This window comes from Pholis gunnellus (assembly GCF_910591455.1).
Source record: "Pholis gunnellus genome assembly, chromosome: 8".
Taxonomy (NCBI): domain Eukaryota; kingdom Metazoa; phylum Chordata; class Actinopteri; order Perciformes; family Pholidae; genus Pholis; species Pholis gunnellus.
The window spans coordinates 5,817,567-5,837,331 of NC_136534.1; the positions used below are offsets into that span (position 1 = coordinate 5,817,567).

At 42.2% G+C, this 19,765-nt stretch overlaps 2 protein-coding genes across 12 annotated transcripts in view; both read left to right on the forward strand.

Moving 5' to 3' along the window:
• ubr5 (ubiquitin protein ligase E3 component n-recognin 5) overlaps positions 1-6,552 on the forward strand; it is a 31,024-nt gene extending 24,472 nt beyond the window's left edge. For 4 of the 9 annotated variants that reach the window (XM_079164387.1, XM_079164393.1, XM_079164389.1 and 1 more), the window contains 15 exons: positions 24-173; positions 518-735; positions 1,011-1,131; positions 1,857-2,229; positions 2,398-2,485; positions 2,596-2,740; positions 3,015-3,145; positions 3,266-3,326; positions 3,488-3,669; positions 3,803-3,887; positions 3,989-4,144; positions 4,545-4,658; positions 4,840-4,984; positions 5,133-5,218; positions 5,812-6,552. In XM_079164387.1, the coding sequence (XP_079020513.1) occupies positions 24-173; positions 518-735; positions 1,011-1,131; positions 1,857-2,229; positions 2,398-2,485; positions 2,596-2,740; positions 3,015-3,145; positions 3,266-3,326; positions 3,488-3,669; positions 3,803-3,887; positions 3,989-4,144; positions 4,545-4,658; positions 4,840-4,984; positions 5,133-5,218; positions 5,812-6,024 (2,268 nt within the window). In that variant the 3' untranslated portion in view covers positions 6,025-6,552. The remainder of the gene's footprint in view (positions 1-23; positions 174-517; positions 736-1,010; positions 1,132-1,856; positions 2,230-2,397; positions 2,486-2,595; positions 2,741-3,014; positions 3,146-3,265; positions 3,327-3,487; positions 3,670-3,802; positions 3,888-3,988; positions 4,145-4,544; positions 4,659-4,839; positions 4,985-5,132; positions 5,219-5,811) is intronic. The other 5 variants (XM_079164391.1, XM_079164395.1, XM_079164392.1 and 2 more) reach the window with 3 other exon arrangements.
• Positions 6,553-7,434: 882 nt separating this feature from the next.
• LOC306699348 (protein LYRIC-like) lies at positions 7,435-15,919 on the forward strand. 3 transcript variants are annotated; one of them, XM_079163942.1, is made up of 13 exons: positions 7,435-8,042; positions 8,282-8,397; positions 9,038-9,113; positions 9,790-9,960; positions 10,319-10,369; positions 10,559-10,687; positions 11,439-11,522; positions 11,653-11,721; positions 11,824-11,969; positions 13,210-13,326; positions 13,643-13,735; positions 13,908-14,034; positions 14,980-15,919. In XM_079163942.1, the coding sequence occupies exons 1-13, from the start codon at positions 7,706-7,708 to the stop codon at positions 15,042-15,044; spliced, it is 1,581 nt and encodes a 526-aa protein (XP_079020068.1). In that variant the 5' UTR covers positions 7,435-7,705; the 3' UTR covers positions 15,045-15,919. The 3 variants fall into 3 exon arrangements, with proteins under 3 accessions (XP_079020068.1, XP_079020069.1, XP_079020070.1); XM_079163943.1 differs by having other exon boundaries at positions 10,322-10,369; XM_079163944.1 differs by lacking the exon at positions 9,790-9,960.
• Positions 15,920-19,765: the final 3,846 nt, after the last annotated feature.

The following is a 19,765-nucleotide window of genomic DNA, read 5'->3' on the forward strand; positions in this document are numbered from 1 at the left end:
TAATTTAGCTTCCTCTCTAACAGCCTAATGCCAGGAAGGAGGATCTGTTCGGTCGTCCTTCTCAGAGCTTGTACTCTTCCTCGTACATGGCAACCAAAGGCCTGGCTGAGGCAAGCATGGACAGGAACTGCCTGGAGGTAAACATGGGCTCCTCTCTACCCTCCCCCTCTCAGGTATACCACCCCTCTTCACTGGACAAACACGCTGGCATCTGTGTTCTAATATCCACGCATAACAGTAACGATAACAAGTAACTAGACTTTTGAATAGAAATCTGTAAAAACTATCCAGGATTTATTATTTTCTCATTATTTCCAGTGGCATTTAAGAGCATTGGAAATAATGGATATTTTGGGTAGTTCTTTTTTGCCTACACTGAAATTAAAGTGTGGATATTGGAGCACAGCCTGTGGTCTGTGTCCCATTTTCATATTTCCATTCTTTTATCATCACACTGTCGACGTCGATGACGTATGTTGACGTTACTAAAGAACTACCCTGAACCCCACTGAAACAGATCCTGCCCACCAAGATGTCTTACTCGGCCAACCTGAAGAATGTTATGAGTATGGAAACTGGCCAGCGGAGCACTGAGAACCAGTCACTAGCAGAACAGGAGATGGAGGCTTCAAAGCCAGGCCCTTCTCCCCATGACCTCGCCGCCCAGCTGAAGAGCAGCCTCCTTGCTGAGATTGGCCTCACTGAAAGTGATGGACCTCCTCTCCATTCATTCAGGTACCAAACACTAATCTGTGCTTTGTGATGTTGGTTTAGTGGCAGCTTAATATTTCCCTCAGAAATAAGCCTGTTAGCTGGGCTTAGCCTGTGATTTTATATGTACAGTATATATAAATAACATGTGGAACTGGCATCAGTAAATTGCCACATTTGATACACGTTCTAACACCGGGCAGAGAAGACTACAGCGAACCAGGCCCTGAGGAAAATCTGAAATAGTTAAATATACGATCATTTTGGTATTAAAATACAAATCTTTTCCGTCTGTCCAGACCTCACTGTAGTTTCATGGGGATGATGATCTCACATGACATGCTACTCGGCCGCTGGCGTCTGTCACTGGAGCTGTTTGGTCGTGTCTTCATGGAGGATGTCGGAGCCGAGCCTGGATCGGTACCTTTTTTTTTTAATATATTTATTTATTTACAAGTAAATATAGCAATTATCTTGACATTACCTCATCTTTTATACTTGTATAAATGTTTTAAGTTTTAACTCAAAAATAGATACTTCAATACGTATTACGTAAAATGCAGCAAATGCCTTACCTAAAATGTAAGTAGGTCAGAAGTAGGTTACAATTATCAGAACAATACAGTCAGGCTCCCCGTGTGGCTCAAAGATGTACTGCAGATATGAATGATAAATAAAAGATTCTGGAAGAAATTCAGCAAATTTATCTGGTGACTAAAATCAAATCTTCCGGGACTGGCCGGTGGGTCGATACCCAGTCTTTGGTTATGACTTCTCCAGCAGTGCGCCACACACACACACACACACACACACACACACACACACACACACACACACACACACACACACACACACACACACACACACACACACACACACACACACACACACACACACACACACACACACACACACACACACTGCCCCGCTGTCACACATGGGCGGAACTCACAGGACATAGCCTACAGCTTTTATTATAACAGTCATTCAAGTACCGGTACTAATAAGATGGGGTTTTGTACCGGACACTATTTGCATATATTTCCATATTTAAAAAATTGCCTAATTTCTATTTTTGGTGTGATGGTGTCCCTGATGCTGGAGTGCAGGCTCATAATGATGTTGTCATTATTTGTTTATCCCAGATCCTCACAGAGCTAGGCGGCTTTGAAGTAAAGGAATCCAAGTTCCGTCGGGAGATGGAGAAGCTGAGGAACCTGCAGTCTCGGGACCTGGCCCTGGAGGTGGACCGGGATCGAGACCAGCTGATACAGCAGACCATGCGTCAGCTTAACACGCACTTCGGCAGGCGCTGCACAACCACACCCATGGCTGTGCACCGGGTGAAGGTCACCTTCAAAGATGAGCCGGGCGAGGGCAGCGGCGTGGCCCGCAGCTTCTACACGGCCATCGCCCTGGCCCTCCTCTCCAACGATAAGCTGCCCAATCTGGACTGCGTTCAGAGTGTCAGCAAGGGCATGCAGGCCAGCAGTACGTGTCATCACGATTACAATTCAAGTATGACAATACATAGAAACTATACTGTATTATGGAACTCATTCATTGTTGCATTCAATGGTACTTTTATGATGCTTAAAGCAGTCATCACATGATTAAAAAGATCATTTTTTAGACCTTTTTTTTCCACATTACTGTGAACTTGTTGTATTGAATGTTTGAATGTAGATCTAATGCAGCGCTTGAGAAACAGAGACCGGGAAAGAGAGCGGAGAAGCGGAGGGCTTCGAGCGGGATCTCGTAGAGACAGAGACCGGTAAACTCACACTTATTACATATATTTCCCCCCCGTTTGTTTACAATAAACAAAAAAAAGTTTTGTTGCTGTGCGAGACTGAGACAAACCTGTGTGTTTATGCTCTACAGAGACTCAAGGAGGCAGCTGTCCATAGATACCCGGCCTTTCAGGCCCTCGTCAGAAGGAAACCCCAGCGATGAGCCCGACCCCCTGCCTGCACACAGACAAGCCCTGGGTGAAAGGCTCTACCCACGTGTTCACGCCATGCAACCGGTAATAAATCATCTGCATCCGTCAAAGCTATGTTTTACAAAAAACTCATTTTTATCAACTGAGAAACGGGTCGACATTTCTGGACTTCTTCCAGATTTGCATTCGTTTGGCATTGCACATTCAATTATAATCGAGACGCATCAATTTTCTACTACATACATCTACATACTTTGACTACTCTACTGCACAACTGAATGTATACGTATGTGTGTCTAACTGGAACAATTGAAACTCCTTCACCACGCTGACACCAGCTGTGTGTTTTCCTCCTCAGGCGTTTGCCAGTAAAATCACAGGCATGCTGCTGGAGCTGTCGCCCGCCCAGCTGCTGCTGTTGCTGGCTAGTGAGGATTCTCTCCGAGCCCGGGTGGAGGAGGCCATGGAGCTTCTCATTGCACATGGAAGGTAAAACCATCTGTTCACTGTAGTGACACACATTGCTCTGTTCTCTTGACCCGTGACTCTAAAGTGCTCTGCGAGTTTTTTTAAAGTAACTATAACCTTTTGATCTTTTGTCTCCTCCAGGGAAAATGGTGCAGACAGCATATTGGACCTGGGTCTTTTGGAGGCTCCAGAGAAAGCACAAGTAAACTCAACATCTCTGTTTCCACTCTATTCTCCCGTTACACGTAGAGTTTAACCCTTTAATTTCTGTTGGTGTGGTTTAGCATACCAACCAATGTTTCTCTCCTATCGACAATGACATACATGCTTCTAAACAGCCTCCTCTGTTTTGTGTGCTTGTAGCAGCAGGAAAACCGCAAGCGCCATGGTTCGACCCGCAGCGTGGTCGACATGGAGCTGGACGACCCAGACGATGGGGACGACAACGCTCCTCTCTTCTACCAGCCGGGCAAAAGAGGCTTCTACTCCCCTCGGCCCGGCAAGAACACAGAAGCCCGGTTGAACTGCTTCCGTAACATTGGCAGGTAATGAATCCACTTTATGGGTCAAACATGAAGGGACTTGTAATCGGTATAGTTTGGTCAGACAAGAACGTCAGGGAGTCACATCTTTAACAATGTAAGACGCAATAGGTTAAATGTTGTGTTTTCTCTACAGAATACTGGGGTTGTGTCTGCTTCAAAATGAACTCTGTCCAATCACGTTGAACAGACATGTCATCAAAGTGCTGCTTGGGAGAAAGGTAAGAGATATCTTTATGGCACCCACTGTTAGAAGCTGCCACATCAGGTTGGTGCTTTTCAGAATAGCAGTTGCTAAATGTACTTGTCTTTGTTACTGCAGGTGAACTGGCATGACTTTGCATTCTTTGACCCGGTCATGTATGAGAGCCTGCGGCAGCTGATCCGCCATTCTCAGGCTGGTGAAGCAGATGCAGTATTTGCTGCCATGGACCTTGCCTTCGCCATTGACCTCTGCAAAGAGGAAGGGGCTGGACAGGTAAAGGACCACACTGTCATTGTGTCGCATAGAGTGTAACACTAAAATGCTATCAATGGCATGCTGTGTAGAGTTTAAATAGCACTGCACTAAACCAAGATAAGAGGGTGCAATGACCTGAGCATGTTGCTGGAGGAAGTGGCGAGAAACTGAAGGCAATGCTTTTAAGAAGTAGAATTTTAAATTGATCTAGTGCAACACTACCTGGTACAGGCAACAAGGTGTTTTTCTGGAAATTCGCAACATGAATTACAATAATTCATTTTTAGATGCTGTGCTAATTTTCGTCAGAACAGTCAGTTTCTTTGGCTTTCTTTCTGCAACGTTTCTTTCAGACCCATAATGCCCCAAAATCTATACACATCTTAAGGTCCAGCTGTCCTTATTCTCCCCGGTTCAGGTGGAGCTTCTGTCTGGTGGGGTCAACATGCCAGTAACTCCTCTCAACGTGTACGAGTATGTGAGGAAGTATGCTGAGCACAGAATGCTGGTGGTGGCTGAGCAGCCTCTCCATGTGAGTAACACGCGTTGAACTTCTGAGAATTCAAAGTTCATTACGAGGAAGAAATATTTTTTAGCGTAGTTCTACCAAACCTTTTCTCAAAGTTTGTCAGTTTATTGGAACACGGACAAATGTTTTGTCAGTCTCCAAAATGAGTATTCACCCCAGTGATGATGTGTGTCTGTGTCTGAAGGCAATGAGGAAGGGTTTGCTGGATGTGCTTCCTAAAAACGCCCTGGAGGACCTGACGGCTGAGGACTTCAGGCTGCTGGTGAACGGCTGTGGAGAAGTCAACGTCCAGATGCTCATTAGCTTCACCTCCTTCAATGATGAATCTGGTAAGCTGCTATGTCTAAATCTCTTCTTTGTATCTGCTTCTATTTATTTTCCTGTCTTACCATCGTTTCCTGCATTCATTCAGACATGAAAGTTTTACGGTTGTACATTTTCCCTGCAACAAAGTAAGACTTGCACTTCATCCAACAGGGGAAAATGCAGACAAACTACTGCAGTTTAAACGCTGGTTTTGGTCCATAGTGGAAAAGATGAGCATGACTGAGAGGCAAGATCTGGTAAGTCTGTTCTCATCATGATCATTATCCTACAAAACAGAGGGACTCCCTGTGGCTCTCAGCAGTTCAGTGCTTAACATTGGTAATAATTGTTGTTTGTACATTACATGAGGCTCGCACCCGGGCCACACGGCCTGAGGGAGCAGCGTGTGATGGATGCCTCACACAGACAGCGTTGCTGCTGCCAGCCCTTCATTCTACAGAGCTGGCCTTTCATAATGGCTAGAATGTCATTCATTTCATTATTAATGTGATTTACATCTCTTTTAGACAGAAAAAGGTTAAAAAGCGTGTGCTCATATGTAAATATCCATTCCCATAATCCATATCCGTAATCCATTCAAGGACAACACAAGTGTCACAGTAACATCCAGTGGAGACGAGCCTTTAGCCTGTAATTGCATTGTCAAACATTAAGTGATATGCATGACAGTGAACACCAAAGAGCAAGAATGTGTTCAATAATATAATTTCTCTTTATCTCGTTGCCCATTTTCTTCCGACTTAATCCAGTACACAAACATTACAAAAGTTGTCATAAAATACAATTGATGGAAATAGCGAATGTGACTTCCGATGTTCCTTGTACTCAGGTGTACTTCTGGACCTCCAGCCCTTCCCTGCCAGCCAGCGAGGAGGGCTTCCAGCCGATGCCCTCCATCACCATCCGGCCTCCAGATGACCAGCACCTCCCCACAGCCAACACCTGCATCTCACGTCTCTACGTGCCACTATATTCTTCAAAACAGATACTCAAACAGAAACTCCTGCTAGCCATTAAGACCAAGAACTTTGGTTTTGTGTAGAGGTTCAACATAAAAGAGTTTAAAAAAAGAAAAAAAAAAACATGTTTACTGTTGTGTAATATTTACCTAGCTCCATTTTTGTAGATTTATTTTTTGTCTATACAATTTTATGATATTCGACATACTGTCACTATCTCCCCAGGCGGTAATATTTGTTTGTGTTGTGAACACAAACGGCTTATTTTTATTTCAACTTTTATTGTTTTTTTTTCTTTTGTGTTAATGAAGAAGAGGTATACAGTCCAGAACATTCCTGCATTGGCACTGTAAAACATAAAGCCCACAGCCCTGCTCTATTGGCTTAAACTTTTGCTTCCCAGGAATGTGGTTTGACAGAAAGCTGTCTGCCGAAACCCAGCCAAAGATGACAGCAGTAGAAGTATTTAAAAGAAGACACACTGTGATTATAAGTTTTTTCCTTCCCTAGAAAAGTACTATCACTGACAGTTCACTGCTGCCTTTGTGGAAAGTCCTTTTTTTTTTTTCTTGTACAGGGGGAGTAGGGAATTTCAAAATAAACTTGGATGCAAATAAGTTGTCTGGCCTGCTTTTTATTTCCCAGTGCTTTTAAGCTAAGAGTAGTAGGGATTTCTTGCTACATTGGCGTGAGAGGAGGCTGCTTACCTGTGACTTACTACACACCGGAGAGGGCTGTTTAATCTCTACTCAACCCCAGCCCCACATAGGCTATTGGGTACTGGTTACTGTAGTAGCATTTCAATGTTCGCGTTTGTGCGCAGTTAAGCACGAGATTTGTTGAGCGAGTGAGTTTTTTCTTCTTTTTTTTTATATTTTAAATTAAACAAAATGTAAAAGAAATAATACAAAGTAAGGTTTTAGAAATGTAATCGTCGTATGGCTGGAAATTAGCAGCTACAGAGTGACAAGACGCTAAAAACAATCTGGTTTTGGTAGTGGGAATGGAAATGTTGACGAATTGAGGATTTAGGCCAATTGGCGTGGTAGAAATCATAGCCACGTCAATATCCTGGTGCTGTCATGGCCGTTTGTGATGCCTTCATAAGATTTAGTAAAAATGGAATTTTGTGTGCTCAGTTAAATAGGTTGGTCAAATACAAATATAGCCGCAGCACCCGAAACATTGGGCTGTGTTACTCATTGGGCTATGGCACCTTGTCAATAACCAAAAGCACATACGATACAGAAATGTTATTCCACATAACTATACCTGTAATTCGGCATGATCTTAATTCTGTCAACATATATATTTTGTCTTCAGAATAATGACAGCTACGAACATTGCAGGTCAGCTTTTTGGACAATCTGCTATGATACGTGGCTTTACAACCTGGGAACTGCACATTACAAGCGACAGTGAAGGCAACACTTCTCCTCCAGTCAAAACGGAGCCATATGAGGTGAATCTGGCTCGCTCGCGGTCACATTGTGGTGGTCAGCTAACGGAGGCGTATTATCTTACGATGATATCAGCTAGCTTGCTAGTAAGCTAACTTAGTTCTGTACCACAGCCTTAATTAGATATAGCAAGCTAGCTGGCTCCTTAGTTAGGCCGATGTTGCTTGAGGATGAGGGGATAAATTGATTGTCAACCATCATGTCGAAGTCGTTCCGTTATTTTTAGCTAGCACTGCAGGCTAGCGCGGCTAATAGCGGCAATCAAAGCGTGACTAATCGGTCTGTTGTTTGAAAAACAATACAAATGGAGCAGTGGCAGGACGAGGCCTCTCAGCAGTTCAAGCTGCTTACAACTCGTCTGAATGAACTGTTGTCCAAAGGTTTGGGGCTGCTGCGCTCCGAGCTCGGCGTGGATTTGGGACTGAAGCCTGAGCTTATTCCACCATGGGTGATCCTCTTAGCGGCATTCACCGGGCTGGTGCTGATGGTCGCTCTGTGGGCCTCAACCTGCCGGGCTCTCTTCAAGAAACGACCCGCTGAAAGCGCCGTGGACGACGGCATTGAAGTAAAGCGGGGTGTCGGTAAACCTGTCAAATCCGAAGAACCGAAGAAAAAGAAGAAGAAGACGACGGAAAAGGCACGTAGCATAAATGAAACCAACCTACACCCTTTCCTAGCTTACTAGCCGTATCGTTAGCATGGCTAGCTGTCAAGCTAACGCTACAGTGACAGTTGAATCTCATGTCATGGCCAAACCCTAGCTAGCTTCAGGCTATTGTCTAACCTGGCTATGCTAGCCTTCAACGATCGTTTGAAAGGAATATAACTGCAAATTGTCATGGCCCTCTACATTTGTTCTTTACATGTTCATTCCAGAAAGCCCAGCCCAATGGGAGAGCTGTTGCTGATCCACAGGAAGACGCCATAGCGTCGGAGGAGATAGTGCCACATCACCAGCCGGCAACACCAGAAGTCAAGGCTGAAAAGGTTACAGAGGTAAAAGACTTATGACGACTCACACCACAACATGGTGACGTGACCATAACCTCTTGATTTGTCCAGTGGGATGGATTTGCCCAGGTTGTGTTTGTATTAATATTTGCACTTCGCTGCACATCATCATTTTTCGCTTGAGAAAACGCCACCTTCTCTCACTGTCACCCTGCAGTGATGTAACCAGACCAGCTGCCAGTGTTGGGTTACAGTTTTTAGCTTGCAGATGCAGCACAATCCTGGAAGGTGGCTCCTGCCTTTTGAACGGCACATGGTGCACATGGTGCAGCCTTATCATCTAATGCCACCCTCTGGATACCACAAACTGTGGCACTAAAGGTGCTGGATTCAGAAGATGTAATTGTGCATACACTAAGAGATGGAAATAGTGTTCACAAAAAGGACATGTAACATATTTAGAGAGTCTTGGACAGTAGATGTAGTTTCACTTATAAATAGATGTGTCTTGAGCATGCTGATGTGATTGACTGCCTATGGTTCAGTCCACATGGGGCCGCTTGCCTTGTTGCTGTTCCTGGAGGTGAAATCATGTGTGCTGTGAAGTATCTCCACTGTTTCTTTAAACCCAGATGTTTTTTTTATTACTTTCTTTTCTACTTTATGCCCATTATTTCCCTTCTAGTTAAAGAAGTCCAAGAAGAAGGCCAAACAGGCTGTTAAGGAGACAAAGACTGCAGCTGGCAAAGAACCAGAAGAAGGTGAAATATTATATATCTCATCATAAATAAGGTTTTTTGGTCAAAGTGATGTCTGTGTACTGTATCCCCTTTTTGAGGAGGCCTGTCTTTTGTTTCTTAGTGAGCCACTATTGTCAGTGACCGGGGGTCTCATTTATAACCGTTGCGTACGCCACTTCCCACGCAAAAGTTGTGATGTATAGAAACAAGCCTGACTGCAGAATATTGAACGGAAACTCTGACTCATTATAGGTATAATGATGCCTCTCATTTAATTTCACTTCATACCAAACGGTACTTTGCACTTATATATTCTCTTTATCATTAACATTCAAACCAGGAATGTTATTTGTGCTTGTACTAGTGAGCCATAACTAGAAGCACATTTTAATTGTTAAAGATAAACCACCACCGGAGCTCAGAAGAGAGACGGAACTACCGACACTCATGGTCAGCTGCAAAATAACATCAACTAGTGTTAAAGAACTGCAGAACAGAGCAATAATCTTCTACATTCATACTCAAGTGGGACCTGGGTTAGTCCCTTTTTTTTTCCTCAGCAAAAAAATATTGAGTGTGTATTTGAACAGTCTTCCTTTGTCCTGCCTAATCCATACCATATTTCCTCACTAATCCCATAATGACACCCTCAGTATTTTGCAACTAATTCCACGCTGCACTTAATGGTACTGTTCAGGCACATGGGAGACCAAGGTCAGCAACAAGGAGAAGCGTGAGCAACGCAAGAAGGATAAGAGTTCCAGCGATGGCTCAGCCAGTCCTGGAGGAGGGGACGCGCGTGCGAGCGCTCCCCCAGAGCCCAAGGCCTCCGCAGCCCCCGCGTCTGGCAGCCAGAAGAAGAAAAAAGGTGGCTTTCAAAAGACGTAACTGTATAGCTTCATTTAGGCTGTGATTTACTTCTTTTGGATCAAGGAATGAGTTAGCTATAGTGTTGTGTGTTTTTTTTTTTACTTGTATATTATCACCCAAATCACAAACCCTCCAGGCCATCTTGGGCAAACAGCCTAATATGGCACCTGGAGAGAGATGTTGTTCTGTATAAGCTGTTGTTGCGTTTGGTTGGTCTCTTGACATGACGGACTATAAATACATGGATTTAATTGACTCCCAGAGTGAGTTTTCCCTGAGGTGTTTGTGTTCCCTTCAGTAATAGGCTCTCATGGATAGTGTACTTGACATATATTGACCTTTTTTATTCCTCTCAGGAGAATCCGCAAAAGTGAAGTCGGAGAAGATTGAGGCTGTTGTACCTCAAGGTAACTATCAGCAGAGAATGCTTCCCCCATCGACTGGTTATCGGTTCAGAAAGACACACACACACTGATCTCATTTATGCAAAAATCTTGAATTGACCAAATGTTCACACGCTTCACTGGGAACTCTCATGTTGGATGTGTTGCCAACTTGATCTAGTATGAAAGATGAAGTTTCTCTCTTGGTGTTAGGTAACAGCAGTGAGGCGGTGGCGGTGGCTGCTGCTGTGACTGACACGGCTGTAAAGGTTCCTGCTCCGAAGACGGGCCCCTGGACAACCAGCAGAGAGCCAGCATCGCTGTGGGGAGCCGAGATCGATGGTAAAAAGGTTTTACCACAGAAACCTGCATGTGTTGATGTAAAGGTTTTATGGCATTCCATGACGCAGTTATCGGCTGATAAGCTTGATATCGAGGTGATCCTAACATCAACTTTAATAGATGGATAAGGTATTAGCAGATAAGACCAAGCCACTCAAAAGTCTATTTCTTAGTCACTGTTGTAATACAACTGTCAGAACTTAATCTATAAAACAGTAAAATATAACTTATCTGAGGTTCAAAGTTCATTCTTGGTCTTGGAACCAACAGTTGAGAAAACGATCTCACCTCAAGGCTCCTTTAGTGGCCGGGCTGGAGCTTTTGATCATGTCTCATGATCTTCATCTACCTTTCAAAGACAGCGTTTGGACTGCTTTGTGTCTGATCCTGTGTTTTATTCTTGAATAGATGACAGTTTGATGAAACGTGGCAGTGTTAACCGCAGTCCATTTTAATTTTGCTCTATTTTTTTTAAGATGAACTCAGCTGTTTTAAATGTAATTATAATGTTCTCCAGGTGAGAATTTTAACAAGTAGAACTAAACTTTACTGTTTGTAGAGCAACACTGAGTTCCTATAGTGACTAATAAATGATTGATCAGCATTGATTGGCATCATGTCAAAAGCTACACACTTGTAGCTGAGTTTAAAATTATAACGCGCCTTTTTCATCAACTCACTGATGCGCTGATTTGATAAGTTAATTGTGTTAAATATTGACATCATAGCATCTGCGGAATGTGTGTTTCAGACTCGTGGACCGTGATTGACAGGGGGATGGCCCCAACGGAGCAAAACCTGATGTCTTTAGCTGGACTGGGTGTTGGTACTGCTGGTGAGTATACAATAACAACCGAAGATGTGGCGAGCGGTGGTTTAACCTGGCTCACGCCTCTAGATGGCACAGTTGTCCGAAGTCTCCCTTGAGGACGGCAGGTTGAGTTGTTGGTCTCGTGTCTCTGCAGAGCCTCAGCCTGTGAGCAGCCTGTCCTGGCTCAGTCAGCCCAGAGTGGACGACGAGTGGTCTGGACCCAGTAAGCGTAACCAAGCTTCTCTATCGAACGTTGCTGTAGCTTTATAGTCGCGCTACTCCTTCACACTTGTATCTATTCGCTGATGGTATTTGTGTTTCTCAGGTGGAGGTTCAGTGGACCCGAGCTCTGACTGGAACGCCCCCTCTGAAGCCTGGGGCAACTATGAAGAGCCCACTCCTGAGCCCCCTCCTGCCCCGGAGCAAGCCTCTCCTGAGCCCGCCAAGGTTGATGTGTTGATTGGAGCGGCTGTAAGTAAAACTAAGCATTATGATAGTTTTCCTGGAAGTTTTAAAAACATAAAAAATAACAACCTAGTAATGAATGACTCCTCTGGCTGCGGTTCCCAGAGCAGCTGTCCTGGTTCTCGGCCCTGATGCTCATAGTAGAGACTCAGCACAACATACTGAATAGAACCGAGTTCTCACACACGGCAGACATTTTGTCGTGTCCTAGCATGAGAAACACTGGCGTGATTGATATCATAAGGGATTTGAATAAAACAAATGTAATTGTTATAATGATAATGAACCTAAATGTATTTATAGTGGCATGTGTTCCTGTTTGTCAATGCTGTTTTCGGTACTACCACCAGATGGCGCCAGAGTCGGATTTTCAAATCCTGCAGTTAGATCGCTTCGTCAATCTGACATTACACTCCCATAACTTTATCAGATTCATGATAGACGGTTCACACTAGGCAATATAGATCGACGCATATAAATAGGATTCAGATTAAAATAGAGCTTACCACAGATATCAAATATAATAGCGCTGATTAACCATGGAGGTCTGTGAAATGAACTCCACACTTCCGGATCTTTTTCATTTTTAAAGTTGTAGTCTTCAGCCCTAACCGAGGCATTCATCACATTTTACACAGGTCCCTCTGGAGCCACACAAGGCTTTCTACCGCTATGTTCACGTACAGCAGTGCTCCGCAAGACGTGTCAAATCTCTGGAGCTGACCCTTTTAAGTTGAGGCAAAGGATTCAGCAGCAGTGGTGATGTGGGTGCAGGATACCCCTGTAGTTTCAGGCAGACTGGTCATTGCACTCAACATTTTGATTGTTGTGTTTTGATCATTTTATACGTATGTTAAAAATGTAATGTAGAATAATAATGGAAATATTGTGGCCCTGCTGCTGAGTTTTTCTTCTGCTCACCCACACAGTTGATGTTACAGTTCGACCACTTAAGACTGGATGTCTACGGTCTGTTAAAAGACCCTTTTCAGTTAGCCTTGTCACAGCATTAGAGCAGGCGCAACTAACTTCTCATTTTATAATTAACATAAATGTGGCATGTGTGTATTGCTGTTCCTTAACCCGACACAGTGGCTTAACAGAGAGTGCTCTGCAGAGCTGAAGTCTCTCTTCGTCCCATTTGAAGCAGAGATTCTGCAGCTCTTGTTCAGAATGTCATTGTCGGCCTGTTTTGCGGTTTATTTGGTCCCGTTTTCTGTAAACCTAATCTGTGTGTTTTTGTCAGGACGATGATGAAGAGGAGAAGGACAAGGGAGAGACTGCTGCTGATGGAGCAGCTAAAACTAAAAAGAAGAAGAAGAAGAAGAAGAAGGCTGCCGAGGAGGAAGAAACAGCTGGCCAGGTAACTGCTAGAGACAATAACACACAAACAGACTGCAGAGATGTTTTTTTTCAATGTACAAGGCTTTGTGGCCGTGTACTTCCACATGTATACGACAGGGTGCATCCAACCTGTATAATCCCATAATAATAAATGCCTAAGCACTGATTATTACATGGAAGGCTTCTCTGGTAGCTGTTTCTTTTTGTTTCACATGTAAAGATAGTTATATTTTTCTATTGATCAGCTGACTCATATTACAGTCTTTGGCATTTTGTTAAGTTTATTTTGAATTCGCTGCACAGTTTGGTGTAAACTTTGCTTGTGTCCTGTGAAGGGAGAGGAGCCAGAGAAGGAGGCGGTGAAGAAGCAGCCAGCCGCTCAGGACAACGCTGCTGCCGTCCAGCCTCTCAAAGCAGCTGCTGTCGAGGTCAGTGGTGCCGAAATCTGACCCCAGATCAGATCATCTTCACAGCATTTTTCTGCAGAACATTTTCTGTCATATTTAAAATCGTTGACGATTAACGGCCTCGTTCCTTCATCTCTTGCTGTGGAGAACTAAAGACTAAACCCAAAAGGAAAATATTCCCTTTTTCTTGTAGGCGCGAGTGGAGCAACCAGTGAAAGACAACATATCCCAGAAACCCCCTGTCACACAAGTGCCACAGAAGCCAACTGATGGAGAGCCCACTGCCAAGCAGAACAACCTTTCTGCTCCAACACAACAAAGTAAGCGCAGTTAAAAATGGAGGCCCGCTATTTCAGGCTGGACTCGTCAGTCAGACAGTAATATTTCTCAAGCCTCAGTCATTTCGTCCACATCCATAAATGACCGTCATTTTTCAATGCCCCAACCAGCTTTCTTTATTAGTTTCTTTATTCGCTTTTGTCATTAGTTCAGCTTTTTAAAAGGGCAATGCAACGACAGACATTAGGAAATTGGGATATTACGTACTGATGCAACTTTAAATGTATAAACATGTATCTTTACGTCTTCCTTTTTTTCACCTGAAAACCTGGAATTCTGAGACTGTTTTTATGCCAGATTACATGTCCTAAATATTTAGTGTTTATCGACGATGTCTATCACCAAATCTTCTCTTACCACCATAAGAACATCTTATCTGTATTCTCCAGAGGTTTCCAGTAGTGTGTTGTCATTCACATGTATCATGAGTTCTCTAAACTGTGCGTCCTCAGATAAAGACCTGAGATCAGATGTGTCATTTATCAGTTCCATTATTGGATTGGCTGGGTTTAGCAGTAATCTCTTAATTGTAGATTCCTAAACAAGTCTCGAATTACTTTTCTATATTTCCTTATTTTTTATATATATGGATTGCTCCTTTTCCAGTAATAGTACATATTTCCATGATACCCATAAATGCTCATTGTTTTAATCTCTTGTATACATTGTCTGCTCTGCTGAGTTTGATAACATACTGAGAACAGTTTCTATATAACTTACTGTTTGTGAGTTATGTTCCAGTGTTATTTTACCAACCATCTTGTGTCGTATACATGGTGTACATTTACCTCACTGCTCCTCATGCCTACTAAATTATATCTAAACCAGAAAAATCCGAGTTAATGATGCCGATCGTGTCTTATCTAAGCTGAACCAGAGGCCATGTGACTCACACCTTCTCACTCTGGCTGTTTGTGTTTCCACAGAAAAACCTGAGGAGAGCCAAGCGCCCAAACCAGCAAAGAAGAAGAAGGCGAGGAGAGAGACATGAGTCCCCTCTGCAGACCTCTGTATGCAAAAGACTTCATCTCCCGTTTATGCAACACCTTTTGTGACAAGAACTTTGAACTAAGGTCTTCATGATGGACTTGAACCTTGAAATGAAACAACTTTTATACACGTCGAGTGTCAGCCGGTGGATCGTTGAAAACTGAAGCTAGATGCGGTGCAATCTAACGTAACGCGGTGTTAATGATTTTTAAGTATGCATTTGATACTCTTGATTCTGTCTTCTAATTCCACTGAAATCAAATAAGTGAAAGAGCTGTATTGTACTAATTAGATGTAGAAAATACTGATCTTGTTTAGAAGTCTTGATGTTGTGGTGGCTAACGGCTGGAGCTTCCTGTGTAGTCCATGAAAACCGTCGACACGCTTCAGGTCACTGGGCCCTGATGTCGAGTTGGCCTTTTGCTTTTGCAGTCTTTTCTTTTGCTCGTACAGCTCGTCAGCCGTGGCGGTACAGTGAGCGCTCTCGGTCGAAAACAGCCGAGCGATCAAATGTTCGTGTCGCATGTCTCAGTGTGGCGTGAACATTTTCGACGTATATACGAGACAGAAAAGGGAATCGTGTGTGTGCTCTGCATTTGTTATCTGTGACTACAACATTTCAATGGACTCTGTCCATCTGGTCTGTCCCGTGTCCGATGTTGTGCTGCAGTGTTTCCTATCTGTGACTGCTTTGTGGCCAGAGCCGCGTGGGAGCCTCCGATCGTGGACGTACCGTTGCAGTGTCATCAGCCTCTTTATCATTTTCCACCTCTGGTTGATTCAAAAGTCTTCGGAACCTTTTGTAAAACCAGTTTGTAATAAAAGAAAAGCTAAAGCCATATGTAAAAAGACTAAATAAAGGCCAGTTTTTCTATGTTTGGGCTACTTTGTGTTGCAGTTATTTTGGGCTGTTGTGTGACGTTAAATGAAACCGGATGACGATGATTCACTTTATTAAATTACTGATTAATATTTTTCTACTAGTGAATTCATTTCCTTGGTGAAAGCAAAAGGCATTTCATACTTTTATATTTCAAAAATATAAAAAAATTCAAAGTACCGTATAGACATTTTAGCTTAAAGTCTAAATGATTAAATAAAAGACAGTGGGAGCAAGTATACAGATGTAGAGGCAATCCTGATATAAAAACAAACTAAATGAACAATAAATATTAGCTGGCAGCGGGAAGTAACAGGATGTTAAGTGAATTGACCCGGTGGTCATTTGTTACACAGGTTTTGGTTTATTTGCACTTTCATATCAGCTGAAACATTACGAGTAAAGGTGCTGATATTAATATTTACCCATAGTGTTAATACTTAGTCGTACTTCCCTGTTATTTTTAGCCCATAGTATAATATATTATAGGATACCTACAGTACGAGATATTGAGTTTTGGGGTCCACTCAAGTGAATTTGTAGGCTTTTGACAAAAAACGACTATTAGTATATAGTTATCTTTATAAAATCCATGCTCTGCCTATTCTATTATTTAGATAATTCAAAGATGATGCATTATTACACACGTGTGGTAATGGATGTGGATATACAGTCAGGGCCATAAGTATTTAGACTGTGACACCGTTTTTCAAATTTTGCCTCTTTACACGACTCCAGTGGATTTGAAATGAAGCAGTCAATATGTGGTTGAAGTGTCAACTTTCAGCCTTAATTCAACGGATACAACACAAATATCACATTGATCGTTTAGGAATTACAGCCATTTTTACACAGCCCCCCCACATTTTCAGAGGATTGAAGAATATTCCATTCCTTGAGAAGCTCTTGGGTTGTTCACATTATCTTTTGGGTCGTAATCCATCTGCACTGTGAGGCCCCAGCCAATCAGCTTTGCAGCATTAGACTGAATCTGAGCAGATAGTTTAGACCTAAACACCTCAAAACTCATCCTGCTGCTTCTATCAGCTGTGACATCGTCGATGTTAGACAGATGATGTGGTTTGTTTCACATCATGAGCCGTTCCTTTCCTTCTCCACACTTTTCTCTTCCATCATTCTGGTACAAGTTCATCTTGGTTTCATCCAAAGAATCTTGTTCCCAAACTGGTCTTTTTCAGATGTTTTCTGTTAAAGTCTAATCGGGCCTTCCTGTTCTTCAGTGTTACACCCTTTGCACCTTGTCGTAAACCCTCTGTATTTAGATTCATGGAGATCATAGACTTTGTCAATGTCAGACAATGACATTGTCTGACAATCCGATACGTTTTAATATATTCATCGTGCTGCATTTATTTATTTATTATTGTATGCAGTTATCTTTTGATTCAAGTTAGCTCAGGTCTGCTGACACTCACGCCTCCATTTGACTCGTTCAGAGCAGCATCATGGCTGAAGCTACAGCAGGAGGGAAGTTAACGTTTAGTGCTAACAGCTAATATTTACAGACGAGTTAACAGCGCACAGTACAGCGGGCTGAAGTCAGTACATCAGAGAACCGTGTTGCGAGCTAGAGGAGCAGTAAGTAATGTGTCTTACTTTAAAGCTGCTTTCTGCTGTGATGGACACAATCAGGCTAACAGTGCGAGCGGTGTGTATTTATTAACTAGTGAGACTTTTAACTGAGAAATAATGTGCTGATACTCTTTACAGGGACTGTACATGCTGCTGAAAGCAAAACTTGGTGGTGTCCAAAAATGTGTCAGAATAACAGAACCAAATCTGACAGAGTTCTTGGCTGCAGGTAAGAAATTGAAATTGTGGAATCAAGGTTTTCACAGAGCCTTAAGTTCTAATAGTAATAGAATTTAGCTATTTAAAATGTATATACTGGAATATCCGGAAAATGATGGTAAATTTAAAGTCCTCAGTTTAAAAAAAAGTTGATGATGAATCTTTTATATATTAACGTCTTCTATGGTTCCCTTCTCTAACCCCTTAACTATGGATGCATTGCTTAAGATACAGTTATGACACTGCTAGGGGTGCAACTAACAATTATTTTCATTGTTGATTAATCTGTAAATTATTTTCTCGATGAATTGATTTAATAGTTGTTTTTAAAATGGTGAAAAATGTCGATCAGTGTTTCCTAAAGCAGATGACGTCCTCAAATGTGTTGTTGTACTCACAACCTAAAGATATTCAGTTTACTGTGATAGAAGAAAAAAAAACTAAAAATTTAAGATGCTGGAATCAGGGAATATTGACTGATTGATTACCTCAACTGATAAATGAATTATCATAATAGCTGGGGATCAATTTAATCCCCAATAATTTTAAGCATGTTATTTCACTTATGTGTGTTTTTTTTTTAAAGCCTCTATTTAAAAGGTAATAATCCACATTCGGGGAGCATTAGTGAATAGTAGAGTAATGTTCCATATCTAATGACCTTTATGATTATACAAGCTTTTGTGCCTGTTTCCTAGCATTTGCAAAGTTTGGTGTCCCAGTCGTAACCGAAGGAGTGAAAGTCGTTGACAGTTTGGGAACTGAGTTGGATGACAATGTTTTTGAGGACATAGTAAAGGATCCATCAACTGGTGTGCTAACAATCAAATATGATACAGGTTTGTTTCAGTTACATTTGTAAAGCACATTATTTAATGGATACGTTAGTTCTTTGTCATGTGAAGCTTATGTTGTTCATTAGATAAGGGACACATTTGTGGGGACTGTGTATAACGTTTTTATCTCCCTCTTGCTTCTCCAATCATGGCTAGAATCTGTCTCCACGGCAGCAGCGTCTTCTGAGCAGTCCCAACCATCATCCCTTGATTCCTCAGACTCTCAGGATACAGCCATCATTTCAGAAAGCCCTTCTGGAAAACGCCAGAGGCGGGATACAAAGGCTAAGCATGCATGTGAGAGTTGACACACAAACACAAACACTTTATTGTGACACATTGAAATCTATTCCTGATAAAGATGGCATAATTGGAGATTTTATATTACATGGTCTGAAGGCATTGGTGAAGTCATGTTTCTTTATTTCCAGCATTTAAAGCCTCTGGAAACTCAAATCCACAATAGCCTTCTAATCATGTCATTTAGGGTCTCTTGTACATAATAGTAGGCTCCAAAAAAGTATTACAAAAGTATAAGAAAAATAGTTTTATCCAAAACTAATTTGAAATACATTTATGCTTACTAATGTACAGAATGTAATGTACAGAAGTCCCTAAATTACATTGTTTGGCTATTGTGGATTTGGGTTTCTAGTGACTTCAAGTCAACTATGAATTGCAATGGATATATTCTTAACATCGTGAATTGTTTTTCATTGTGTTTAAGTTGGTGGAATCCATTCTTACCAAGAAATCTGGTGGCGAACTTATAATAAATGAATACAACCGAACCAAGTCCTTGGTGGATGAAAGCAGAAGGAAAATGGTGAACTGAAAAAGGTAATCCTGTAGTAATACTGGAAAAATGTATGGAGAACAAAGCAGTCACAAGATCAGTGATTAACTTTTGTTGCACATAATGTTTCTCCAGCCAATAATAAACAATACATTTTTCTTAAAAGTTAGGTCAAATCTAAGTTACCTAAAGTGTTTTAAACATGCACATGTTTGTGGTCAGTATTGATGATAAGGTATTTTTTATATTGTGTAGAATCAGCCAAAGGACCATCTGGGGAAGACATGTCGGGAGGACCAACTGTCAGACGAGAGTCCGAATTTGTTCCAGAGACTGCCCTGAGCGACGATGAATGCAAATTGCCGCAACATGATCCTTGACCCCCCAGCAGTCAACTG